The sequence below is a fragment of the Dipodomys spectabilis genome, unplaced genomic scaffold (assembly GCF_019054845.1).
Source record: "Dipodomys spectabilis isolate Male_0828 unplaced genomic scaffold, ASM1905484v1 ptg000197l, whole genome shotgun sequence".
Lineage (NCBI taxonomy): Eukaryota > Metazoa > Chordata > Mammalia > Rodentia > Heteromyidae > Dipodomys > Dipodomys spectabilis.
The window spans coordinates 11,292,490-11,320,274 of record NW_024870874.1 but is presented as its reverse complement, the minus strand read 5'-3'; the positions used below and the strand labels follow the sequence as shown (position 1 = coordinate 11,320,274).

At 37.6% G+C, this 27,785-nt stretch overlaps 3 protein-coding genes across 5 annotated transcripts in view; all 3 read left to right on the top strand.

Moving 5' to 3' along the window:
- The window catches only part of Cadps2 (calcium dependent secretion activator 2), a 454,722-nt gene that overhangs the window by 132,815 nt on the left and 294,122 nt on the right, over nucleotides 1-27,785 (top strand). The gene's annotated exons all lie outside the window — the stretch shown is intronic.
- Nucleotides 1,870-16,348, top strand: Rnf148 (ring finger protein 148). The gene is made up of 2 exons (XM_042695892.1): nucleotides 1,870-1,968; nucleotides 15,425-16,348. The coding sequence occupies exons 1-2, from the start codon at nucleotides 1,870-1,872 to the stop codon at nucleotides 16,346-16,348; spliced, it is 1,023 nt and encodes a 340-aa protein (XP_042551826.1).
- On the top strand, nucleotides 19,076-20,206 carry Rnf133 (ring finger protein 133). The gene has a single exon (XM_042695978.1). It carries the CDS (start codon nucleotides 19,076-19,078, stop codon nucleotides 20,204-20,206), a length of 1,131 nt encoding a protein of 376 aa, XP_042551912.1.

The window sequence follows — 27,785 nt, the reverse complement described above, 5'->3', positions numbered from 1 at the left end:
TGTGCCCTTTGGTCTGCTACACTGTTAGCTTAACAAGGGCTTTTTTTTTCTTCTGGGAGTGAGTAGAGGTAGAAGTGGAAGTGGAAGTGATGGAGGCAGAAGGTTATTGGCCTGCTTTGAAGAGAACTTTAAAGGAGAGGATTACAGGTCTACAATTTCTTCCCTAAAAGCCAAGTTGTTGCAGATATCTAAAAGGTAGCATACTATATGTATTTTATGTCAGATCCCAATGAGGTCTGGGAGCATAAAACAAATACTTCTGTGCCAATATTTATAAATAACCAGCGTAGATAGGTTGTAAATATTTGCATGACTTCAGATTATTTTTTATAACTTACATCTTAGCTGTCAAATATGACATTTTTATGATGTGCCATTTGATGTTTATAGTGTATGCATTCAATGTGGAATAAGTAAATCAAATCAATCTATATATCCTTCACTTTTTATGGTGATAACATTTTGAATTTACCTTTGGTAAATTTCTAAATACCAAGTTTTATTCCTTGCCTTAATGAGTATACTGCAAAGTAAAAAAAAAAAAAAAATAGAGTTTTTCCTATTGAAGTTATGGCCCTTAGTAGTAAAATCATAAAGAGCAAAACCATGCCATTATTGTTTCTGCCAGGATCAGGGTGGATGACCTCAAAATTCAGTTGTGCCACACTAAAAGCAGAACCTGAGAATTTTCACTTTGGAGCTTTGTACTAAAGTATGTATAATCTGTAGGGTTTTTTTGTTGTAGTCTTTGTCTTGGCCTGTGGATTATGTGGGAGATTTTGATTCTTTTGCTAGTAAAATTTTGACTATAGAAGATGAACCTATCTTTCTTCATAGGAAACCAATTCTTCCTTCTTCTTTTCTCCCTTCTTTTCCTCCCTTTTTTCCCTTTTATCCTTTCCCTCCCTTTCCTTCCCTTCTCCCATTTCTCTATTCCTCCTCTCTCACTCTTTTTTTTTTATTGTGAAAATACTGTACAGAGAGGTTCCAATTACATGGGCAAGATAATGAGTACATTTCTTAACAAGCATTGTAGCCTCCTCGTCTCACTCTTTCTCTCCCTCTCTTCTCTCCCTCTCTTCTCTCTCTCTGTCTCTCTGTCTCCCTGTCTCTCTGTCTCTGTCTCTGTCTCTGTCTCTGTCTCTGTCTCTCTCTCTCTCTGATGCAGTATTAGGAATCTAATCCAAAGCTGCATACATGCTAGGCAAACATTTTATCACTCCCTACAGTAGTCCCAGTTTTTCCGCTACAGTAGCCCAGTTCTATTTTTAAGGCATAATTATTATACATTTCAGACCTTATTCAAGGGCATATGACTTTAATATGGCCTTTGTCTGGATGACAGGGTTTTTTTCCCCCTGACCTTTAGCATAAGAAGAACAATGTTTACTGCTTTTAAGTTGATAGGCATAGCAATCCTCTTGAGATTATTGAAGAATCAAATGTAGTTTCATCACAGCTTCACCAACTGGACTGGGGAAGGGAAAAATTTACCAAGGAGACAGGGTTGTGAAGCTTGACTAACCCAACTAGGGACAGAGATTGCCAAAGATTAGGAAGCTGTTATGGTACTCATAATCAACAAAGGCGTAGACTCTTAAGATGTGTGCAGAATTCCTACCCATGGAAGGGAAATGATCCCACACAAAATGATTAAGGAGACAAATGGCCATTCCAAGAAGAGGAAACCTAATCATCAGTAAGCTGTATGACTTTTGTGATGTTCCCATAGCAAATTACCATAAACGGAGTAGCTTAAAATAAGGGAAATACATTTTGTATTTCTGGAAATCTGGAATCAAGGTGTCAGGAAAGTCCTCACAGCCCCAAGGAGCTTTAGCAGGCTTTCCTGTTCTCATCCAGTTTTTCATGGCTGTTGATATTGCCTGGTTTCCTTGGATTCTGGCAGAAACTGTCTTGATGCATAGCATATCAATGGATACCAGTGACTCCAGGCAGCTGCCAGAAGTGAGAGAGAAGAGATTCTATAGAGTTCAGACACTGAAGGTGAAACCAGTCATGCCAAAACCTTAGTTTCTCACAGTTCTCTAGAACTGTGAGAAATGAGGTAATTCTCATACCAGACCATTCCTTCTGTAATGCTTTGTTAAAGAAGAATCTCCCTTCTCCCCAGCAAATATCTAACATGTCTACAACTCACTAAAGTTGAGTTTGATTCATGAGTACTTTATTATTTATACTTTTCTTTATAAAGAATTGTGTCTTAGAAATATTTAAAAGCAAATTCCCAGTAATTTGGTTGCTTTCTAATTAAGTGTATGAATAAAATACATGTATGAATAATTGACAAATTGAGCAGTACAACAAAATGTACTAATGACATCACAACTGACACTTGTTGGAAAAATCAGCAGTATACTGGCTATATGAGGTGAAGGTTTTAAATACTTTTAAGTGTGTATTAATTCAGCATTGAAATTGTTGTTGCTGGCCCCTGTCCAATATGTAACAGAATTACCCATCTGTATCTAGTGACACAAAACAAAGGTAGAGCTTGGTGCCTGTGGGTCATGCCTGTAATCTCAGCTACACAGGAGGCTAAGATTTGAGGATTTTGGTTTGAAGCCAGCTCAAGCAAAAATGTCTGTGAGACCAAATAAACACCAAACAGCTGGAAGTGGAGCTGTGGCTGAAGTGGTAGAGTGCTAGCCTTGAGCTAAAAAAGCTTAGGGACAGAGACTAGGTCTCAAGTTCAAGCCCCAGGACTGGTACTTGCACACAATAAAAGTAAAACTATTGGGCTCTGATACATTCAACTACATATTGGCGTTAAATTCTAATTCATCCATTTAAATTGATGATGTCTAACATAGTACTTGTTTTGCTCCTGGTTTTTCATTTATCAAATAAGATTATTATAGTCTCTATGCCATTTAATTGTTATGAATTTTGAATAAGTGGGACATAATCAACAAATATTCATTAATCACTTAAATTGAAGCTTGTATTGCTATCATTATTGATACCATTAACATTTTAAGTTGTTTGACCAATACATGAAAACTATTCTTCTACAGTTAGCTAGGTGCAGTCTGTAAGAGGACTGTGTTATAAATAGACATTCCAATAGATGGCACTGTATTTTATTCTAGTCTGCTCTCTATTTCTTTCTTAGTAATTTGTTTCATATTCATGTCTTTCCTTTGAGACATAAATCTAATAAAGAAAACATTAAGAATCTCTGTCTCTATACTTCACCATGAATTCTTTCTGTAATTCTTTTATCTGCGATCCTATTTCTTCTTTGATTTTATTGCTGAAAGTAAGTATTAAAGAAATTTGCCAGATCTTGAAGCATAAATATACATAAACCAAGGCACAGGAAAAAAAGCTAAAAATTTGGAAACAATTCTGAAGGTGTCCAATATGTACTTTGAAGGAAAGACTGAAACATCTATTAACCAGATGACTTTTTCTCTTTATTATTATATATCCTGTCAGAAATTTGACTTTTCCTCACTGCATACTCTATGTTAGTATAACCTTCCTGGCTAAGTAGAAGCCAACTAGAGTGGAATTAATTCATCTCTAGGTCTTGCCTAAAATTAGTTTTTGTTTTGTAAATGTATAATATATTTTTGTTTTTTCACAAGATAATAACCTCCTATTTTTCCTAAATATCCAATTTTGAGTCATTGGTGACCTGAATATTCTTGCAGTTTCACATGGATTAATAATGTAGCAATTTGTTGGTGAAACATGGCTCTTTTTCAGCATCTTGAAGAATATTATGCCAGGAAAGCTAGTCAGACTTTGCTTTTATGTTTTACTTGTCTGTTTTTTGTGAAAAGTGTAGGTGTGAAGGGACTAAAAATGGTTCTTTGTTTGAAGTTGGCTTATACCTTCATAATAAAAGAGCTCTAATTATTTTCATGCATCCTTCATGAATCATGAAATATTGTGTCCTAGATGGACAAATATTAGCTGTTTAGCTGGAGAAGTTCAGATATGATAAAAATCACAAATATTCAATAGTGAATATTATATGTTGAAAAGTGGTAACAATATGTAAGCATGAATACTTCCTTAGAATTGTTATATTAGGAAGATTTCTTACAAACTTGGTGGAATTCTTAGTATATTTTTAAGTTTCATCAAGGATTTAACAGAGTAAAATAGGGAGAAATAGAGAGAGAGAAATATTTCCTGCTTACCATTCATGATATGGGAGCTAAAATGGTGGTTTCTTTATTGTCATGATGATGGTGATTACTATTATTACTATCATTATTTTTATGTAGTTGTACAAAACAATTTATGAATAAAATTTATCTTGACCTTGTCTATCAGTACCTTTTATACTTCCCAAGCTTGATAAATACTTGTGGTCATACCAGTCTAGTAAATCCTTAATACATTTGGGTAGGTCAGATGGATGAGGCCAATCCAAAACACAGGGAACATTTAGGACTTCCTTTTACCAGATATGTACTTTCATTCTTTCCTTCTCTACCCATTCATGGAAAGTCCCCCATTGTTTACCATTTCAGAGATCAGATATTTAAATAGTGCCTTCTGGACGTTCTGATCTTGAAACACTAAATAGGAGACAGGGTGGAAAGAGAGCCTAACTACTTTTTCAGCTCCTGGTTTTAACTTCTCAGCCTGTCCCTTTTGAATTGTTGGTGTTATTCTTTTCTGGTAAAATAAAATGAATAACATACGATATACAGGTAGTAATGAATGGTATCTACGGTGAATACTGGCCATTGTGGGGATGTGACAGCCAGCATTCTGCAAACTTTAAATACATTGATTTGTTTAGAATGTCCCACAGGATTCTAAATTTTCAGGACCATGACTAACGTATAATTAAATCCATACAGGATGGATTAAGAATTAAGTCATCATATTCCTGTAATCTCAAGGAAGATTGTAAGTTCAAGGCCAGCCCAAATTGCATAAACAGATTCTATCAAAAAAAGAAGTAATTAAATCTGAAATTTAATCTCTGTCCATCAGAAAACTGCAGAAGGAAAATATTAAAAATGTATAAAACAAAGATTTTTCTTTAAATATTAGAAACTTGAAAGTTATATGAGATCTGAATCTAGGAGCTTTGGCTATGTATGTACTTAGAAAAGTGGGGCCTAGATGTCAAAACTATGTGTTAAACTGTCTGGTTTAGGGACTGGTTTTATCATTGTGGATATTGTGTTCTAAAAGTTGACATCCTGTTCTATTCCCAAGTGATAGAATTAGGATATGGTACCTTGGGAGGTGATTAGGCAAGGGGCTGAGCCCAAAGGAGTAGGATTGGAGCCCTTATAAAAGACCTCAGAGACACCTTCATCTTTCCCAACTCTTGAAAACACAATGAGAAAGAGCTATCTATATGCCATAACACAGACCCTCCACAAACACTAAATCTGCCTTGATGTTGGATTTCCCAGACTGGAGGACTATGTTAAGTAAATTTCTGTTATTTATAAGCCATCCTAGCAAGTGTTTTCCTGGTACTCACTTCAAAACATATTTATCATATTTATCACATTAGAATGTCAGCCTCTTGAATAAAGATATAACCTTGACCTCATCTGTGGATCTTTGGAATATAGAATGAAAGATTCATGAACACAAGGTACTGTTCTTTTTTGCTCATTGCTTAGCCTTAGCCCTAGAACTGTGAACATATTGGGTTCTTAATAAATATCTTGAATGAATGAGAAAAATATCAATAGTGTAGGTATTGGATAGATCTTAGATTGTACCCTGGAAGGGATATGAAAATTCCTGACATGGCAGGTGCTTAATCCTGCCAGGGAATTACCTTTATTATATCAAATAAAATAAGTAAATAATTTTATACAATGTACTAGGCCCCATAGGACTACAGAGAAATCCATCAAACTCCTTCAAAAAGCCTGCCATTTGAATGATAAATACAACTTTCATAAGAGAGGAAAGGTAAACATTGTTTTTAGCACCTGCAGAAAAATATCACGGGGAAATAATTTATTTGCAAAGGATGTAGCAAAATGAGGAAAATAATGTTTATTTCTGCTTTTATTTTGCTTTTTGTCAGTAGTGAGGGTTAAATTTACAGCATTGCTCTTGCTGTTCATGTAAGTGCTCCACTATTTGAACTAGTCTAATTTAAGATGCACAAACCCTTATTTTGATTTTAAAAAATATATCTTAGATATTATGCTGTATAATATTTAATACCTAATACTATCATATGAGAGATCTAGTATATATTATTATGTCTTATATATTATGTAGCTAATATATTCTATATATGTAATATATATAATATTGTACATACTATACATATATAAGATCTTAATATATTGCTCATCATGTATTTATATAGAGATAATATATTATTTATAATATATTCTAATATGAATACAAAGTTTTAAAGCATATTAGAATGGTTCATAGTAGAGAGATATCATTTGGGACTGAATTAATAAGCAAGGAAGTTTTGAGGGGACTGTACAGTTTTTCTGCATCTAGTCACCTCAAGATCACTCTCTTGAGATGGAGTTTGTTACAATTAGACATTTCTTGCTTTAGACATTCCTATTGTTATGATGTTAAAGGTATTTTTGAGGTACCAAGAGGTATATATATAATCAATGTGATACAATTCGTGGTGGATAGTGACCATTTGTCTTGTGACTTGAGAAAGATCTTGACCTTGATAGATGGCTATAACTACATGTATATAGAAATTATGTATATACAAGCTTGATAGCAAATGGACTCATTACCTTGCTCATGTAGCTCTAGCCCCTCTGGTACAGTATCTTTACAATAAAAATATATATTAAAAATGTATGTATATGCATGTATATACTTACATATATGGAGATAAAGATTTTTAAACCTATGTCTATATTCTGAGACTAGTAAATCTAGATTCATTCATATAATTAAAAGATTTTAAACTCAGTAAAAGCAGCTTGCTTATAAGTCTGAAACAATTTGTAACTTTTGGTTATATATTACTGGATATTAAGTACATATTTCAAAAATAGAGATATGGATGGTATTTATTCTTGACTTTCGGAGAGAAAATATAAGGCAGCTGGGCTCTGATCCTGTGATGTTAAATACACCTTTTCCTGGACAACTGTTGTCAATATGATTCTTAGTTGAGGGAAGACTTGTCAATTTTTTTTTAATTGGTGGTTGTGAAAAAACCAAACGTTTCCAAAGCAGCTGATATAGCTTAGTAGTTTGATGTGGAAGTGATTAAAAGGCCAAACTTTTTTTTCAGGGCCCTTGATCAAGTTTTACCATGCTAAGATAAGGATAGGAAGAAGAAAACAGGCTTAAAAAATAAGACAATAATGCAATATTTTCTAGAACAGCTGAAAGAACAGACAGAAATACAAGCATCTTAATGTGTCATAGAAGTGAGTGGTTGTTTTGGTAAGGACAATTGAGATGGATGGGTCCTGAAGCATAAGAATATTTTTCAAGTGAGCAATAACAAAAAGAAACTTTGTGAAATTGAAATGAGGTAGAGGCACATTTAATTAAGGACCTATCGAATGAGCAGGGTTCTTGATGTGAGATCAGTGGCTTTATTTATAAATGAGGGAGAAACAAGCCATCTGACATTCCCCAGTGCTCCAAGAAGCTGACTAGAGTTCCTCATTCTGCCCAAGAGAAAATCAAGACTCAGTGTGGCTCCCCTCTTACAGCTAGCAAATAGAAGAACCTAGATTTTCTACAATTCTAGCCAGCCTCATGCTTCAGGGCACCATTTCTGCTATGGTAAAAGGCTACACCATTTTTCTTCCCTGATGCTTCTCTAGAGGAAATAAATCCCCTAAAGAGAGGAAGTGTTTTTTTGATCTGCAGATTGGAAAAATGGAAGGGATCTAAATGGGGGAAATCTCCTTAAGCACCTCTGCTTTGCTGTTTCTGACTGCTAAGAGCTCACTGTAGTTCACTGTGCTCCTGGGACTTATCTAAGGAAGACAAAGCTTATTCAAATCTGTCATGATTGATGGTAGCTTAGGAAGATCTTGAATCCACTTTAGGTTTTAGGACAACTTAGAAATGGCAGTCCGCAAAGCAGCTAGCTACCATATCTACTTTGTCCTCACCTTTCCATATTATTATAAAGAGGAGCAGAGTAGCTTAAGAAACATGAAATATGTTCCAGTATTAAAATCAAAAGACTCTGCTTGGATGTATTTGTTCTGATTTTTAATACTTTACCATATTTCCAATCTTTCAAACAAGAATCCAATTTGTGCTTTTTTGTTGTTGTTGTTGTTGTTGTTTTGTTTTGTTTTTTTAAATTTTATTTTATTTTATTTGAGAACATACTGTACAGAGGGGTTACAATTACATGAGCAGGATAATGCGTACATTTCTTACCAAGCATTGCAGCCTCCTCCTTTGTTTACCCTTCACCTCCCTTCCCAGCCTCCCCCCCCCCCCACCCAATCATACCCCCCCCCCCACACCGACATTGTAAAGCTGGTTTTGACATGACATTTTGTACTTCTCATTGTTGCAACAGGTCCACCTGAATCCTTAAATGACTTGTTTGTCCCCATCTCCTCCACATGTTATACTGACATCAAATATAGTGAAAGCGGGGGTTACACTGTGGGGGAGGGACATACAAAGCAACAAAGAAATAATCTTATAAATGCGTTAGAAACACATGCATGAAAGAAACAAAAACATTAAGGGTTCGTTTTCCTAACATCACATTCTCTGACTTTTTCCGCTTGACTCATACCTATACTAGATATTGCAAATAAGGGAAATCATGGGACCTATGTTTCTTTGGGCCTGGCTTACTTCACTTAATATAATTTTTTCCAAGCCTTTCCATTTCCTAACAAATGGGGAAATGGCATTCTTTCTGATGGAGGCATAGAATTCCATTGTATATATATATACCACATTTTCTTGATCCATTCATCTACTGAGGGGCATCTGGGTTGGTTCCAGATCTTAGCTATAGTAAATAATGCTGCAATAAACATAGTTGTGCTGGTAGCTTTAGTGTGGTCTTTTTTGTAAACATTAGGGTAAATGCCCAAAAGTGGGATTGCTGGGTCATAGGGGAGTTCTATGTGAAGTCTTTTGAAGAACTTCCATACTGCTTTCCAAAGTGGTTGAACAAGTTTACATTCCCACCAACAATGAAGTAAGGTTCCTTTCTGTCCACATCCCCTCCAGCATCTGTTGTTGTTAGAGTTCTTGATTTTTGCTGTTCTAACTGGAGTGAGGTGATATCTCAATGTTGTTTTGATTTGCATTTATTTTATGGCTAGGGATGTTGAACATTTCTTCATGTGTCTATTGGCCATCCTTCTTTCTTCTTCAGAGAAGCTTCTCTTTAAGTCTTTTGCCCACTTATTTATTGGGCAGTTGTTTCTTTGAGGATTTGTTGTTCGGTGGTTTAATTTTTTGAGTTCCAAGTATATTTTAGATATGAGACCCTTGTCCGTTGTATGGCTAGTAAAGATCTTCTCCCAATCCGTGGGCTTTCTATTGATCTTGCTAGCTATGTCATTTGCCCTGCAGAAGCTCTGCAACCTTATGCAATCCCATTTGTCCAAACTTTCTTTGATTTGTTGTGTTTCCGGGTCTCTATTCAGAAAATTTCGGCCTGAGCCAAGGAGACCTAGGGTTTCTCCTATTCCATCCTGTAATGTTTTCAGAGTGTCTGCTTTGACTTCAAGGTCTTTGATCCATTTGGAGTTGATTCTGGTGCAGAGTGATATATAAGCATCTAGCTTTAGTTTTCTACATGTAGTTAACCAATTTTGCCAGCACCATTTACTGAAGAGGCTGTCTTTCTTCCATTCTATTGTTTTAGCTCCCTTATCGAAGATTAGATGGCTATAGGTCTGTAGGTTCATTTCTGGGTTTTCAATTCTATTCCATTGGTCCTGAGGTCTGTTCTTATGCCAATACCAAGCTGTTTTGATTCCTATGGCTTTATAGTAGAGTTTGAAATTTGGTATTGATATTCCTCCAGCAGTGTTCTTTCCGTTGAGGAGCGTTTTTGCTATTCGGGGTCTTTTATTGTTCCATATGAATTTTTGGATTGCCTCTTCTATTTCCTTGAAGAAGGAGGGTGGAATTTTGATAGGTATTGCGTTGAATTTGTAGATAGCCTTGGGAAGTATTGCCATTTTCACGATGTTAATCTTTCCAATCCAGGAGCATGGGAGGTTTTGACATTTTTTAAGTTCTGTGTTGATTTCCTTTTTCAAGATTTTAAAGTTTTCGTCATAGAGGTCCTTCACTTCTTTGGTTAATTCCTAGGTATTTTATTTTTTGTGGGGCTATTACAAATGGAGTTGCTTTCCTAATTTCAGCCACACTTTTCTCATTGTTGGCATACAGAAAAGCCATTGATTTTTGGGGGTTAATTTTATAACCTGCTACTTTGCCAAAGTTTTGAATCAGCTTGAGTAATTTGGGAGTGGAGTCTATGGGATTCTTTAAATACAAGATCATGTCATCTGCAAAGAGGGAGAGTTTTATTTCTTCTTTCCCTGTTTGGATCCCCTTTATGTCTGCATCTTGTCTTATTGATGTAGCTAGGCATTCTAATACTAGATTGAAGAGAAGTGGAGAGAGTGGGCATCCTTGTCTTGTTCCTGAGTTAAGAGGAAATGGCTTTAGTTTTTCACCATTGAGTGTAATGCTGTCTGTAGGTTTGTCATATACAGCCTTTATCGTATTGAGGAATGATCCATGGATTCCTAATTTTTCCAAAACCTTCATCATAAAGGGGTGTTGGATCTTGTCGAATGTTTTTTCTGCGTCTATTGAGATAACCATGTGGTTCTTATTCTTGCTCCTGTTGATGTGATGAATAATATTAATTGATTTGCGTATATTGAACCAGCTTTGCATCCCTGAAATGAATCCTGTTTGATCGTCGTGTATGATTTTTTGGATGAATTGTTGAAGTCAGTTGGCCAAAATTTTGTTGAGAAGTTTTGCATCAATGTTCATCAAAGAAATGGGTCTATAGTTCTCTTCCTTTGATGAGTCCCTGCCTGGTTTTGGGATGAGGGTTATGATGGCTTCATAGAATGTGTTCGGTAATGAGCTTTCTCTTTCAATTTCATTGAAGAGTTGGAGGAGAATTGGTGTGAGCTCTGCTTTGAAGGCCTTGTAAAATTCCGCTGTAAAACCATCTGGTCCTGGACTTTTCTTAGCTGGGAGGTCTCTTATTGCTGTTTCTATTTCAATGCTTGATATGGGCCTGTTAAGCTGGTTTAACTCATCTTGGTTTAGTTTTGGCATGTCAATATTTGCTAGGAAAAGGTCCATTCCTTTCAAGTTCTCAAACTTATTAGCATAAAGTTTTGAGAAGTATTCCCTTATAATGTTCTGAATCTTGGTTGTTTCCGTGGTGATGTTTCCATTCTCATCTCTGAGTTTGTTAATTTGGGTGTTGTTTTGTTTTTGTTGGTCGTAGGGCTTGAACTCAGGGCCTGGGTGTTGTCCTGGAGCTCTTCAGCTGAAGACAAGCACTCTATCGCTTGAGCCACAGCACCACTTCTGGTTTTCTAGTGGAGATAAGAGTCTCATGAACTTTCCTGGTTTTTAGTGGAGTCTGGTTTTTAGTGGAGATAAGAGTCTCACGGACTTTCCTGCCCGGGCTGGCTTTGAACCACGATCCTCAGATCTCAGCCTCCTGAGTAGCTAGGATTACAGGCGAGAGCCACCGGCACATGGCAAGAATCCAGTTTTAGTAGTTAAAATAAGATGTTTTTTCACCAAAGTCCTAAGAGAGATAACTGTACCATCATTTTTTGTCCTTAGTCTTGTGTGTTTATTTAGAATGGAAGTTTTTCCCCATCCCCTCTACAGGTTGAAATGAATTTCTACTCTGTTTATTACTATCCTGTCTCTTACTTGTTAGATTGAATAAGAGAAAAAAAGTTTCAATTTAATGTTAATGTTTCAATAAATGTTAAAATTTAATATTAAAGGTCTAATGTTATGTAGATCTTGGCTTCAGTTCAATGAGTAGCTTTGATTTGTTCCTTAAGATACAAAAGGTTTTGGTAGGATTTCAAGTACTCATTTATCTTTTAATTCAGTCATGGCTAATAAAAAAAAATCAAGTTTCATGAGTATTAAATCTGTAGAAGAAGTTTGACCTTATTATTCACACTCTAAACTATTCTTTTTTTTTGGGGTCCGGTCGTTGGGCCTGAACCCTGGGCTTGGGCGCTGTCTCTCAGCTCTTCAGCTCAAGGCTAGCACTCTACCACTTGAGCCACAGTGCCACTTCTGACTTTTTTTCTTTTTGCTTATGTGGTGCTGAGGAATCGAACCCAGGGCCTCAGGCATGCAAGGCAAGCACTCTACCACTGAGCCACCTTCCCAGCCCTCTAAACTATTCTTTACTTATCAAAATGATTACTTATGTAATGATGAAACTAAGTAGATATGTTTATTGCATAAATAATGTTGCAGGAGGGAAAATAGAAGATAACGGCATTATCAATTTAATTGAACCCTCACTGGGAACATAGAATAGTCTAGATATACTACTAGATCTTAAGTTTTAACTAACGTTAATAATATTTAATTTCATTAGAAACTGATGAAATTAATACATGTGTAGAGCTAAGAGGGACCTACCTTAACTCCTAGGCTATATAGTTAACTACTCAGAATGTAAAGACTTTTTTTTTCTGCTTATGTGGTGCTGAGGAATCGAATCCACGGCCTCATGCATATGAGGCAAGTACTCTACCACTGAGCCTCCTTCCCAAGAGTCAACATACTATTATTTCTCAGTAGTCTTTGATCTATTAGGAGTCTCTAGGACTTGACTAGACCTACTCAGATGTCTCTGATCACTTGAGGATCATCTGGACATCTCTGATCATTTGGAGGTCTCACACATTTACCTGTCTACAAACTGGTTTTCCTCCAAGTAGTTTTTCATCTTTTACTAGGCTTGCCCTGATCATTTCAGACTACCAAGGATTGGAGAGAGTGAGGGCAGAGTTCAAGGCCTCCGGAAGGTGAGGCTTGAAACTAACATACCATTACTCTCACTAGTCAGTCTGTCATCATCAGGTTACTGCAGAGTTCAGGGCATATGTAAATCGCATCCCTGAATGGAGAAACCTTTCAAGCCATATCATGAGTATCAGTTCAGAATTGGTGCCATTTTGCAATGTGTAATACAGTGGCAGATAGCTTAAGAGTTATAGAGGGGATGAATTCTGAGTGAGGTAATATGTGCTGGTTGTTGTAGAAGAAGCAAGTAAAACATTAGGCCATTTGACTGAAAGGAACAGCAATTTCAAGCCTGATGCTAGTCAAAAAAGAGGCAAGTTGAACACTTATATCCTCCCCTAGAGTCTTGGATATAGGTCCTTAAGTAGAAGTGGCTATCTGAGATGTGAAGCAAACAGAATTACTGCTGTGACTCATTACATTTTTTTTTTTTTGGTCTGGTGAGGCATTGGATGTAATTATGGTTGAACTTAATTGTGCTTGGAAGTTTAGATAAGTTGCTATTGTAGCATTCTCAACTGTGAGAATGATTATGAGGGTTGTAACAAGGCAGTGGAAAGTATTTGTCCATGGATGGAAAGTCTGACCATAGAAATCACTCAAACAGATCCTTTAGAGCCAGTTTCTTTGTTTCGTGTTTGAACATCCTTAGTAGTATGGGTAGGGAATGTCTGGCCCATGGGCTATATAAGGCCCACAAAATTGTTTGGTAGATGACGTGATGGACTTACTATGTTTCTTAGAGGCTTCTCCGGGAATGCCTAAAGCCATCTGCCTATATTGACAATTTTATATGGCCTGTGAATTATGTTATAAATGTCGAAATGGCCCTTGGCAGAGAAATTTTCCCACTTCTCTCTGAATTTAGGAGCAAATCGATCATAATGATCACACTCTGGCTTGAGGCTAGAAACCTAATAGTTCTGATAAAATAGATAAAATAAATAATCATATTTCATAGACTAACAGTTTCCTAGAGCTATTTCTTTTATTGTTGTTGCTGGTCCTGGGGCTTGAACTCAGATCCTGGCTACTGCTCAGGGCTAGTGTGCTACTACTTGAGCCAGATCTCCACTTCTGGCTTTGGGGGTAGCTAATTGGAGATAAGAGTCTCATGGACTTTCCTACCTAGGTTGGCTTCAAACTGTGATCCACAGATTTCAGCCTTCTGAGTAGCCAGGATTACAGGCATGAGCCACCAACACCCAGCTGATTTCTCTATTTCTATGCCAGGGAAAACTATACAGTGAGGTATCATCCTTGGTTGATATTTTGGCAGTGATAAAAGCTTGGTGGTAGTTTGACAAGAGTAGGATTGTATATTTTTTTTTCTTCTAATACATGCTCCGTAATTAGTAGTTAATGAGCACATGGTTTTTAGCATCTGCTTCAATGATAAAGTTGAATTTACCTTGCAAAGTGTCCCTGCATCATGCTAGCCATATATGATTTTATTAAGCTTCCCTTATGTGGACTCCTTAGGCCTGATTGTATCTAATGTTGGAAGTGGGTAGAAATGATTTTCTTCCACTCCTCACAGAATGACAGATTGACTGGCAAAGAGCCATACATGAGAACTGGTGCTTGGTTAGGTACATTAAGGAATGATTTTTCTTTTCTTTTTGTTGGTGGTGGGGCTTGACCTCTGGGCCTGGGCACTGTCCTTCAGCTCAAGGCTAGTGTTTTACCACTTAAGCCACAGTGCCATTTCTGATTTTCTGGTAGTTAGTTAGATATAAGAGTCTCCCAGAGTTTCCTGCCTGGGCTGGCTTTGAACTGCGATGCTCAGATCTTAGCCTCCTGAATAGCTAGGACTACAGGCATGAGCCACCAGTGCCCGGCTAATATGAATGATTTCTGTCCTTGCCTTCTACAAAGAAAGAACAAATAGCATACCTTTCAATCAAAGACAAATAGCAGAAGATACTTTTTCAATAAACTCATACTTACAGGAGAAACTCCAGGATTTTTCAAAATGAAATTTTGTTCATTTAATTTTTGCCTAAGAGGTTGTTCACTTTGATATCTACATTAATCTGAATAAATACTGAAGATATACACATCTGTGTGTGTATACAGCTTCACTGCTTTGTAGCTTTTGACCAATAAGATGTCAGTATGCAGTACACTAATATCAACTCTAGGATTGGCTCAACTCCCTCTGATGTCACAATTTCCCCATTAGGAAGTCATAGTTTTCTTGAAATCACATTATGCTACTAATAACTCCTGTTAACTTGTTTCACTGTAAGAAAGATAGTCTACCAAGAATAAAAATGCTGGAACAACAAACCTTTGATCTGTGAAGACCTTTTCCCTTTTTGTGCTTCAGTAATCTACTGCCAACTACTGAAGCAGAACATCTTTACTTTCTTTGACAACTGTTGTTGTTTTGTTTTTCATGTTTGATAGTTAATAGATAAATGGAGGAATGAACCCACTTGGACATACTCCTCCACTTCATAGGTCTACTCTGTGTCGACTGTTACGGCTTAGCATCTTTCTACTACTTAGCCTTCCTGACTCTAAAGGAAAAGCAATATGGACAGCTCACCTGAATATAACATTTCAGGTGGGAAATCGGATTATTTCGGAACTAGGAGAGAGCGGAGTGTTCGGGAATCATTCTCCTCTGGAAAGGGTGTCTGGTGCAGTGGTACTTCCGGAAGGATGGAATCAGAATGCTTGTAATCCACTGACCAATTTCAGCAGGCCTGAACAAGCAGACTCGTGGCTAGCCCTCATTGAACGGGGAGGCTGTACATTTACCCACAAAATCAATGTAGCTGCAGAAAAGGGAGCAAACGGGGTGATCATCTATAATTACCCAGGTACAGGTAACAAAGTATTTCCTATGTCTCACCAGGGAACAGAAAATATAGTTGCAGTGATGATAGGAAACCTCAAAGGCATGGAACTTTTGCACTTGATCCAGAAAGGAGTCTATGTGACCATCATCATTGAGGTGGGAAGAATGCACATGCCATGGTTGAGCCACTATGTCATGTCGCTGTTTACCTTCCTGGCAGCCACGGTGGCATACCTTTTTTTGTATTGTGCTTGGAGACCCAGAGTTCCCAATACTTCAACCAGGAGACGGAGGCAGATAAAGGCTGATGTGAAGAGAGCTATTGGTCAGCTTCAACTTCGAGTGCTCAAAGAAGGAGATAAGGAGCTGGATCCAGATGAGGACAATTGTGTTGTTTGTTTTGACATGTACAAACCCCAAGATGTAGTGCGTGTTTTAACTTGCAAGCATTTTTTCCATAAGGCATGCATTGACCCCTGGCTTTTGGCCCATAGGACATGTCCCATGTGCAAGTGTGACATTCTGAAATCTTAAGGAAACTGGAGACTCTGCAGAAGAGATAGCCAGATCTTTCTAAGGTTTACGATCAGATGAATTCTCTTGTTGCAACTTAAAGAAAATTTCCACTTCAACTTCTCTACTCAAATATTAAAGAGGGTGAGGTTCGTGTTTTAAAAATAAAACTCCATGTTGTGCTCAACACTCGAACTGTTGTCTTTTGGATTGGGTCTAGTTGTTATACATTTTTGTCAATGCAGATAAGCTCATGAGTATAAGCTAACATATTACTGATCTTTATCTACAAATTACCCGGATTATAACATTGACACAATGGGGAGTAAAATGTTTCTAAATTTCCTAAAAATATGCTGTTTTTGTATTTTGTTTAATTTTTGGTTTCCAATCATTTATGTCTGTTGAATAAATGTAATTATAGCATTAGATCCTCATTTAATTTGCCATAGTTAATTAATTTTATTAATAACCAGGAAATCTGGTTTCCACAGCTACTAACTGGGTGGGTAATGAATTCCAAATAATTAGGTGATAATACTTTTGGTTATGTAAGTAAAAGTTTTAAAGTTTATAGGATTCATTTAAGAAAATATTGTAAAAATTCACTTTGTTTGCCAGATCCCTTTAAATACTAGCATAATAAATCAGCTATGATAACAGATGCCTATCTAGAAGCACCCCTAGTGGTTGTCATTTTTTCTTCTCTCAGCCATAGTGAATGTCTCTGATTGGGGTTTTGATAATAGTGAAGCTGAAATGTTGTCCACTGTCTTCCCATATTCTTACCTTTTGCTTCATTTTGGCTCTTTCTCCTTTCTAATAAAAACAAAACAAAACAAAAAACCGTATTACAGAGGGGCCAAAAGTCTAGTGTTTTGGTGTTTCCATGAAAATCTCTTTGAGGATGCTATGTAGAATCACTTTTACTGATTACTGTACATGTTTAGGGTGTGGAGGCAGGTTGTGTGGTAATGAAGCCAGTGCAATGGCCTTAGAGAAGATCAATCATCGTTAGCTCAACGTTTTCTATCGGCACTGTCCCTTGTTGCTCAAGACTGGCACTCTAACACTTGAGTTACACGTCCATTTCCACTCTTTTTGTGGGGAGGGAGAGGACAGGGGCTCATGAAGATGAGTCTCACAAACTTTCTTGGTAGGTCTGGCTTCAAATCATGAAGATCTCAGCTTCCTGAATAACTAGGATTATAGACATGAGCCACCAACACCTGGCAATACTGTCTTTATGCTGCTTTTTGTTGGGCCCATAGAACACTGCTCTTTTCTGCCTTTTTACCAACTGCAGATTCACATATCATAATCATGGGCTTAGTTGGTGTGGCCCAACTAAAATGTTAGCATCCTATACATTAAAGCCAGAGATATTTGTATTCAAGATAAAAGCTTTGTCTTTAGTTTCTCAGTTCCTGAAAGAGAACCACTTGATACATCCACAAGAAAGTATGTGACAGCAGCTATGGCTGCCCATGTTTTTATGTCATTCTTTAGCTGTAAAGTCATTGTGTGCCTATAACCTGAGAGTGTAGGCAGAACTGGTAGTGTATGTGAGAAGTCTTCCACAAGAGAGGTTTTCTGGTTAATAATTCTATTAAATTTGTCTGTTACTGACCTTTCCCATTGCTGCTGTCAGTGGTTTACTTTAACTGTTGACCTTACAGGGTTTAAGAAAAATGAATAGCAGTATTTTAAAAAAAGGGAATTTTGCTGAGCTAGAACTGATCTATTTTGTTTCTCCATCTATCTTCTCTCCTCTTCCTTCAGACTATGGTTAGTAACCGATGACGGGGTCTTCAGAGAAATTCACATCTCTTAAGTAATTAGTCTTTGGGCCTTTTGTCTTCATTCCAGCCATCTGTGTGTACTGTCATTGTAAGTAAAAGAAAGTGAGATAGAAGTCGATGTAGCAGGGTACTCTACTTTAAAAAAATCCAAACAAGATAAATCCCCTCAACAGGAGAAAGTTTGAATTAAATCAGTTACAATACAATGGTATATAAAGAAGTCAACAATGACACATTGTGATGTAAAACTAGGTTACTGAGCTCCACCTTTCTCATTTGTTCATGGTGCTAGTTTGTAACTATTTACCTTTTATTTTATTTTTTTAAGCTTAACAAAGATGTAGCAAAGAAGGAGAAAGCAAAGAAGAAGAAATAGAGAGGAAAAGAGGAACAGGAGTGAGGGGCCAAGTTCAAAAGTACTTTATTCACTGAAGGAAAAAAATGACAATTATACAGTAATGTTTTATATATTGTAAGTTTCCAAAGAGCATGTTAAATAAATTTTATGTTTAGTTTTTGGTTTAGTATTAGCTACCTGTAGCCGTTGCAGGTAGCTCAGTGTTTGAATCCATCCTAACACAGAAACCACTCCTCCCACTGGAAACATTGGAGCCAATTAACTGACAGCATGCTCTGAGCCCTGACCTAATTGGTCGGTTGGTCTTTTAGGTCATAATCACATCATGTAACAGTAAGTAGAATCTAATGCTACAGTAGTGAGGTTAGGAATTTTTTTTTTTTCAATCTAAAATTGTTCCTTTCTCTCTAATAAAACATCTGAAACTCAAGACATCTTTAAGAATTTCTTACAAAAGCATGCTGGAAGACCATGGATCTTGTTTTGGCCCAGAAGATTTTCTTCCCCCCCTACTTCTAAATTGATTGCCAACAGATGTGGAAGCCACACCAGTTTCGGGGGTTGGTTCTTAAGTCACTAGGCAGAGAGATGAATCTCCGTAAGATTGGTACTTGGGAAAGCAACGACACTGCAACTATCTGGCTTATGAAATTTAGTGTTCTTTGGCTTTTCAGTCAGAACTGTTGTAGAGCAGGTGCAATTTGGACTGCTTACATGAACATATCATTTCATGTTGGGAACCGCATACTGTCAGAATTGGGGGAGACTGGAGTCTTTGGGAAAAGCTCCTCTTTGAAGAGAGTGACAGGTGTTCTACTGCCACCTGAGGGAAAAATTCAAAATGCATGTAATCCCCGAACCAGCTTCAGGAGATCAAAGAATGCAGAGACGTGGCTTGCACTTATTGAACGGGGAAGTTGTACCTTCACCCAGAAAATTAAGGTGGCAACCGAGAAAGGAGCCAGTGGAGTGATCATCTATAACTTTCCGGGAACTGGCAATCAGATTTTCCCCATGTTTCATAAGACATTTGAAGACACTGTGGTGGTTATGATTGGTAACTTAAAAGGCATGGAAATTTTACATTTAATTCAAGAAGGAGTTCGTGTGACAGTCACAGTGGAGGTAGGGAGAAAACACATCATCTGGTTGAATCACTATTTTATCTCCTTTATGATTGCCACGACTGCTGTTTTAACGTATTTCATCTCTTACCACGTTCGAAGGGTTTGGATAGCAAGGATGCAGAACAGGAGGTGGCAACGATTAACCACCAATCTTAAGAGAGCTTTTAGCCAGCTTCAACTTCGAGTGTTGAAAGAAGGGGATGAAGAATTAAATCCTAACGGGGATAACTGTGTAGTCTGCTTTGAACCCTATAAGCCTAATGATACAATTCGAATTCTGACTTGTAAACATTTCTTCCACAAGAATTGTATTGACCCTTGGATCCTAGCCCATGGCACATGCCCCATGTGCAAATGTGATATTCTTAAAGCTTTGGGGATTCCAGGGGATATTGAAAATGGAGCTGAATCTCTGCAAGTTCTAATGGCGAATGAATTGCTGGAAGCAGTATCACCTAGGGAAGAGGAAGCCAATAACGAACTTCCTCCCCTAAGGTCAGATAAAGTGACCCAAGTGGATGAGCACCCTACTTCTCCAAATAATGACAGCCAGCCTGACACAGTGGTGGGAACCGTTCATCCCTCACCTTGACATCGTGACCTTGGAGAAAGTAGATTAAACCTGTCTGTCAAATCAGGTCCAAAACAGACAAGTAGTTGAAGTGTGTTTTTGTGTGTCCTTTTCTATTTTGATAACTTTTTACTTTACCAATCTTCAAAGAAAAAAAAGGCTAATGGGATATTTTAGTTTTTGACTTATTATTCAAGTGTGTTATTCTTTTGTGTGCACATATGTTCCTTTCTGTGTTCCTTTCCTGTTAAAAATAAGGAAAGACTTTTTTGCTCTATTTTTTTGTGTTTATACTGGGCCTCATTTTGGTAAGCAAATTGTTTGTGTAAGTTCCTATGACTTCTAATACACAAACCATCAATTAAGATGGAAAAACATAAATTACCTTTTATGTGCTAACAAGAGTATTTTTTATATTATTTCAGTATATTTTTTCCACTTGTTGCAGGTTTTTTTTGCTTGGCATGAAAATTCTGTCGTACAGAATTTTATTACTCTTCAGTAGTAGTCAAGTAATTAATGGGTTTTGTTTGTTCTTCATCTGCCTTATTGAGAGCAAAGTAAAAACAAAGTACTAGCACTCCTTAAGTAACAGCAAACATTTCAGCACTCACTATTACCTGTGATAATTCTTATGTGATTATAATATATGCATTCAATGATCTGTGGTGGTATGCTTATTTTCCATGAGTTTGACCTCATCCCAATTCCTTTTTTTCCCATAATGAAAACATTTGAGATAGACCAAGTTATTTTGCAAGTAAGTAATACTATTTAGAAATGATAACTAAGAAATCTTGGGATAATGTTAATTTTCTTCACAGTATTCCCAAGGTCTACCTGGCACTCATGGTGTTTTGTTTGTCTGCTTACTTGCTTGCCTTGTTTTGTTTTGTTTTGTTGTTGCCAGTCCTGGGGCTTGAACTCAGGGCACTGTCCCTGAGCTTCTTTTTACTCAAAACTAGTACTCTACCACTTGAGCCACAGCACCACTTCTGGCTTTTTCTGTTTATGTGGTACTGAGGAATCAAACCCAGGACTTCATGCATGCTGGGCAAACACTCTACCACTAAGCCATATTCCCAGCCCAACACTCATGTTTTTGAATGATGAATGCATATCAGAATAAATGAGGAAAAATATTTTTCACCATTGATGTTCTTTTAACCTGACAAAATAGGCAAGTTTCTTCCAATTCTACAATATAATGGAAAATTAATGGAAATGAATTAATGGAAATTTTTATCCTCAATCACAGTGACAAAATATTAAAATAGAATTTGAATCCAGCATTCAAATTATTCAAATTATTATAGTTTAGCATAACTTAAATGGCAGTTTAGCCATGCATACTATTTTTCATGCATTTTTATTGTTATTAAAGTGATGTAGAAAGGGGTTACAGTTACATAAATCAGATAGAGGGTATTTCTTTTTGAACAGTGTCATCCCTTTCCTCCTCCTCCTCCCAATTTTTCCCTCCTGTCCCCACCTACAAGTTGTATAGTGCATTTTCAACCTAGTGTCCAGTGAGCACCGCTGCTGGATTTGTTCACCATACCTCCCACCACTTCTGTGCTCCCTGTTACCCTCCAGAGACAGATAATGAAACAAGGGAGACCAAAGGGAAATAAAGCAGCAACAAAGGAAAAACTCCTTGTTTCCATTTCTGGAAGTTCATTTTGATAAATATTATTTTATATGAGCAGATGTGCATCGGTATTGTAGCTATGTGTTTTTCTCCTAAGAATATCCTCTTCCGTCTCACTGTGACTGCCTAAAGATCTGTATAATTTATCCTGTCTCATCCAGTGTCTTTATTTATAGATTTATAGGTGCATTCTAGGTGCCACAAATGAGGCAGACCAAGCAATCTATGTTTCTCTGAGTCAGACTTACTTTGCTTAATACAATTTTTCAAAGTCTTTACATTTTCTTATGAATAGTGTAATATGATTGTTTCTGATGGATGAATAGAATTTTATTGTGCACAAATACCACAGTTTCTTGATCCATATGTCCACAAAGGGGCATCTGGGCAGATTCCATGCAGAGTCTTTATGAGGAACTTTGAACTCTGTCAAACCAACACCAGGGTTGGAATTGCTGGGAAGTCCTAGAGGAGACTTTGCAAAGAGCAGTTTCATGAGCTAGTAGTATTGGAATTTGGAGATAGGCAGAAGGACAGTTAGTAGTGGTTTACAATGGCAGGAAATCTATGTAAAGGAAACAGGGCAGTCTTCTCTATACAAAGAATCAGGAAATAGCAAAACCAGGGCAGATGACAGATGGGAAAATGTCTTGCTTGGTGTGTATAGACTTTCTTATACACAAGAAGTATGAGTATTGATCATAAGAGCCATTCTTTCTTTGAAAGAACTACACAGCATTGGACTGCTGGAATCTTTAGCAGGAATAGAGTTTGGGGTATTGTTTGGAGTTTACTCTGGGACTATACACCTATTCCAAAAAGCCACACTGAAGAGAGAGAGATACTGAAGGTCATAAAAGCTCCTCCTCTTGGAGAATCAGCTTTCAGGCAGGATTAGGGTTCATTCTCGCACTGTCCACTGTGAATGTGTCTGCCACTGAAGAGAGTCAGTCCCCTGGTGTCTACTGGCTGGTCAAGAGATTTATTAGAGCTCTGTAATTGAATGTGTTGGGCTGGAGATGGAACTAGATGGTAGAGCACTTGCCTACAATGCGTATATTACCCTGGGTTTGAGCCTCAGCACTGCAGGAGAAAAGCATTGATATCTAGAAATGAATGTGTCTAAGTAGTAAAGAGACTAGGGTTCACAGTCCCTGAACCAAGAGTTTCGCATTGTTAGCTCATAGCAAATTCATATGGGGGTGCTTATTCCTTGATAAGACTTAGCACTTAAGGAATTTGTTCTTCAGAATTAGAATTCTGTTATATCTTCTTACCATTCCTCTGCACCCTTCTTGGTTTCTTCTTTCTTACCCCCCCTTTTTTTTTGGTCCATCACTGTTGTCATTTGTTCATCAATTTCAAGTTCAGGCTCAACTTATCCCCATGTGCAAGGAAATTTGCAGGTATTTGTTTGTTCAAAAGAGATCTTTTATGAATGTGGTTATTTAACACAGTGTGCTTGTCTTGTCTTGAGAACCTTCAGTGAATGTACTTTCCAGGGTGGTGGGAAGATGCACTGACGGTGGGAAGGAGGATCAAGTCAGTGAATTTGGGAGCTGTCACTTCTGAGTGCCTCAAATGTACCAGGCAGAGGAACCAAGTGCACTTGCAAACATAGCAGTTTTGTCCGTGTCAGCACAAAACAGCAGTTCTAGGCCTTGTCTTTAGAATGTTGTAAACAGATCAATAAACTACTTTTACTCTGGCTTTAATAACCAGGAACTAGAAATAGCACTGCCATGTCAAATGTTAGGTTATTACTTACTGTTCTTGATTTTTTTTAACCAAATCTGTGAGTTATGTCAGTTTGGGTTAGACTTAGTTATGCAAATATATTTTGCCATAATGACATTACACTGTAATGTAGCTTGTGTGTGTATGTATGTAAAACCAGCATCAAAATAGGTTTCCACTTATACTTCTTCTTTTTATATGTCTGATAATAAGTTTGATTCCCTTTCCTCATACCAGCAGGGACTTGATACTCCATCAGTTACTGGGGTTTGAATTGAAAGCCTTGTGCTTGCTAGACTGGTGCTCTAGCACTTCAGCCATGTTCCCAGCCCTTTTTGCTGTTATTTTTTGTCGGTTGTGGGGCCTGAACTCTGGGCCTGGGTGTTGTCCTTCAGCTCTTCAGTTCAAGACTAGCACTCTACCACTTGAGCCAAGTACCATTTCTGACTTTTTCTGTTTATGTGGTGCTGAGGAATCGAACCCAGGGCCTCATGCATGCAAGGCAAGCACTGTGCCATTGAGCCACCTTCCCAGCTCCTCTGCTGGTTATTTTTGAAATAGGGTTTTGTCCAGGTTTTTCTACCTATTTTAGACTTCTCGTCATTGCTGAGATTCACAAGCAGACAACTACATGTTGCTTCCCTCCATGGAGATGGACTCTCATGGACTTTTCTGCTTAGACTGCCCTAAAACCACAGTTCTCTCAACCTCAGCCACCCAAATAGCTTGAAATAGCAGTATGTGTCACTGCAAACAGCTGGTGGTTGGAAGGAGTCTCAATAACTTTTTAGTGTGGACTGCTCTTGAGCTACAGTCCTTCCTTGCTCAGTGTCCCAAGTGGATAGAATTTAAAAATAAGCTCCCAATACCTGGTTAAGTTTGATGCTTCTTACTTTTAAAAAAAAAAAAAAGCTAGTTTTTGATACCATTTCTGGGATATATTAAGTTTAGTGTGCACTGAAGTGAAACACAGTCCAGCATATTTTACTTGTTATTGGGTGATGTGATAGATGAAACCATTTACTCTTGTCCATGTGTACTACGGTAAGATGTGCAATGACAGAACTCTTACTATAACATTGTCGTAACTGTAATGAAATGTTGTACTTGAAAGAATATGAGCCTTTCAAAGGATTTATGGACCCAGGGAATCTGACTTTTCTTTTTTTTTTTTTTACATTTAATTTTATTTTATTTGTGAACATACTGTACAGAGGGGTTACAATTACATGGGCAGGATAATGCGTACATTTCTTACCAAGCATTGCAGCCTCCTCCTTTGTTTACCCTTCACCTCCCTTACCAGCCTCCCCCCTCCCCCCCAATCCCAATCCTTCTCCTTCCCCCCCTTACCCCCCCTTCCCCCCCCCCCACACCGACGTTGTAAAGCTCGTTTTGGACATGACAACTTGTACTTCTCATTGTTGCAACAGGTCCACCTGTATCCTTAAACAACTGGTTTTCCCCCATCTCCTCTACAAGTTAAACTGACATCAAATGGGATTCAAACTTAGTGTATATTTTAAATGGTGTCTCCTTCTTCATACATCGTGGGTTTTGAAACAATGGCAGAAAACTAGGAGGGGAGAAGAACAGAGTTTGAGGTGATATCAAGCTAAGGGGAAGTCTTTACATGCTGATCCTGTGAAGGCATTGCTTTAATGACAGTTGTATCCTCCCATTCCATGGTTTACATAAGCACCTTATAAATACAAAGAGAGAGAGAGATGGTGTGTGTGTGTGTGTGTGTGTGTGTGTGTGTGTGTGTGTGTGTAATATGACTTTCTTTGTCTTTGTATTGTTTTTTTGTCCTCAGTTCTTTCAATCTTTAGTTCTTAGTAATAAAATATTAGGACTATAGGTTATAACATTTAACACTGCAGGAATATCTTAAATTACACCTGTCATTCTAAAAACAAAAAAAAAAACAAAGCAAGCAAACAAGCAAAGATAGCTTTTGTATTATGGGCTGAGTGGGGCTATACTTAAACTTTAAAGGAAACAGCTCCAGAAATTGGATTATTTCCCCATAGTCTGAGCACCCAAACCTCCCGTTTGTCACAGGCATACCCCAGCTGATGGCACCTCTGTCCTCAGTGTGGTGGTGTCTTCAGCACAGCTCCATGATGCTATGTCTCTTGATAGTTTCAGGTGCTGTCATAAGCATCATTGTTGGTGACAGGGCCATTTGAATTTGAACTATACTCCACCCTTGTAACCTTTTTTTTAAATAAGTTTTTTATTGTGAAAATATTGTACAGAGGGGTTACAGTTACATGAGCAAGGTAATGAGTACATTTCTTATCCAGCATTGTTGCCTCCTCCTTTGTTTTCCCCCTACCATTCCTTCCCTCCCTCCCTCCTCAACTACATGTCCACCTATCCCCCTAAATTGTAAAGTTCATTTTTCGACATAGTGTCTTGTACATCTCATTGTTGCAATGGGTCAATCTGTAACCTTTATGCTCAATTCCACAAGCATGCAGTTTTATCAGCTCTGGAAACTTGCCAACTTAGAGTATCTTTGTCAGAGTTCCCTACTGGGTTTAGTTGGTATCACTTCATCATATTTCAGACTCATTCTTGGCTCTTATTCCAGGCAGTTTTTTTCTCCATCTTTTACCCATCCTTCTTTTCTAGTTTCAATATAGAAACAAATGTAAGTCGTTTCTGCTTTACTCAATAAAACAGCATTTAATTTTCCCGTCTAGCTTTGTCTTTAGTATCATTTATCTACACTAAAGTCATGTCTACTGTCATTTCTTTGTTTCTGTTCCACTGCAGCATGTATTGCTCAAGTTGTACTAGCTGCTTACTATCTGATTTTAACCTTATTTTCTATTTAAAAATACTATATAATATTTTAAAGCTTCCTTTCATATTTGCCAGATAGCAGTACTTCTTGGCTACACATTAATATCACCTGAAGAATAGTTTTAAAATCTCAATACCTGGGCTGCACCGGAGAGTTAGTCTCCGTAGAGTTGTCCAGGGAATTCCAGGGCACAAAAGTTTGAGAAAACCACTGCAAAAGGCTCTATCAAAAGCCTTTATGGTAATCATATCTGATGATTTTACACTGCTTTTTTTTGGTATGGATGCACTTACTGAAATTACTTCTGTAGAAATCAAATATAAGAAAGGGTTGAATTTCATGGAGAGGAATTGATAAAGGTCCTGTCAATCTGGAGAGATGGATTTCAGTTGGCAAAATAAAGAACACATAAAGAACATTGGAAATGGAGCTACCACTGGGCTGGGAAGAAGATCATTCTCATGAAAGGAACCATGTACACAATACTGCTGAAGAAGTTTTGCATGTCCTAGACAATTTTGATTAAGGAACTTGAAAAGTTAGATGAAATTCAAGAGACAGTTGGAATAAGCAATGGAGGTGAAAATGTGAAGATACTGTAGATGAACAGAATACATTGATCATTCATTGATCATTGATCATTTGCCGATGTGAATTTTCTACTTTTTTGTTGTTGTTGTTGCTGGTTGCTTTGGGGGCTTAAACCAGGGCCTGGGCACTGTCCCTGAGCTCCTCGGCTCCACTTTGAGTCATAGCACCACTTCCAATTTTTGATGGTTAAATGGAGATAAGAGTCTCATGGAGATTTTTCTACCTGGGCTGGCTTTGAACCACAATCCTCAGCCTCCTGAGTAGCTAGGATTACAAGTGTGAACCACCAGTGCCTGGCTTTCTACTTCATTTTTTGATGACCACTGTAAAATTGATCTCAAAACTTCTCTATGCTCCTGGCTTTTATTTCCATTTATTTCTAGCATACCATAGACATACAGAGGTAGAATAAGCCAGGTGTTGATAGTTCACCCCTTTAATCTTAGCTAGTCAGGTGACTGAGGTGAGAATCACAGTTCAAAGCCAACCCTGGGCAGGACAATCCATGAAACTATTACCTCCAAATAACTATACCAAAATGGGAAGTGGAGCTGTGACTAAAAGTGGTGGAGAGCTGGCTTTGAGCAAAGAAGCTCAGGGACAGCTCCTAGGCGCTGAATTCAAGCTTCTTAAAATAATAGGCAGAACATGGGCCAGAAGAGCCCTGATTTGCACCAATAGATTATAATGCTATCATACATACGGCAAGATAGAAAATGGCATGTAAAATAAGTTTAAGGTATACGAATTCATACTTTTAGAATGCCAAATTTGAAAAAAAATTGTAGGACTTTTAGGTGATTAAT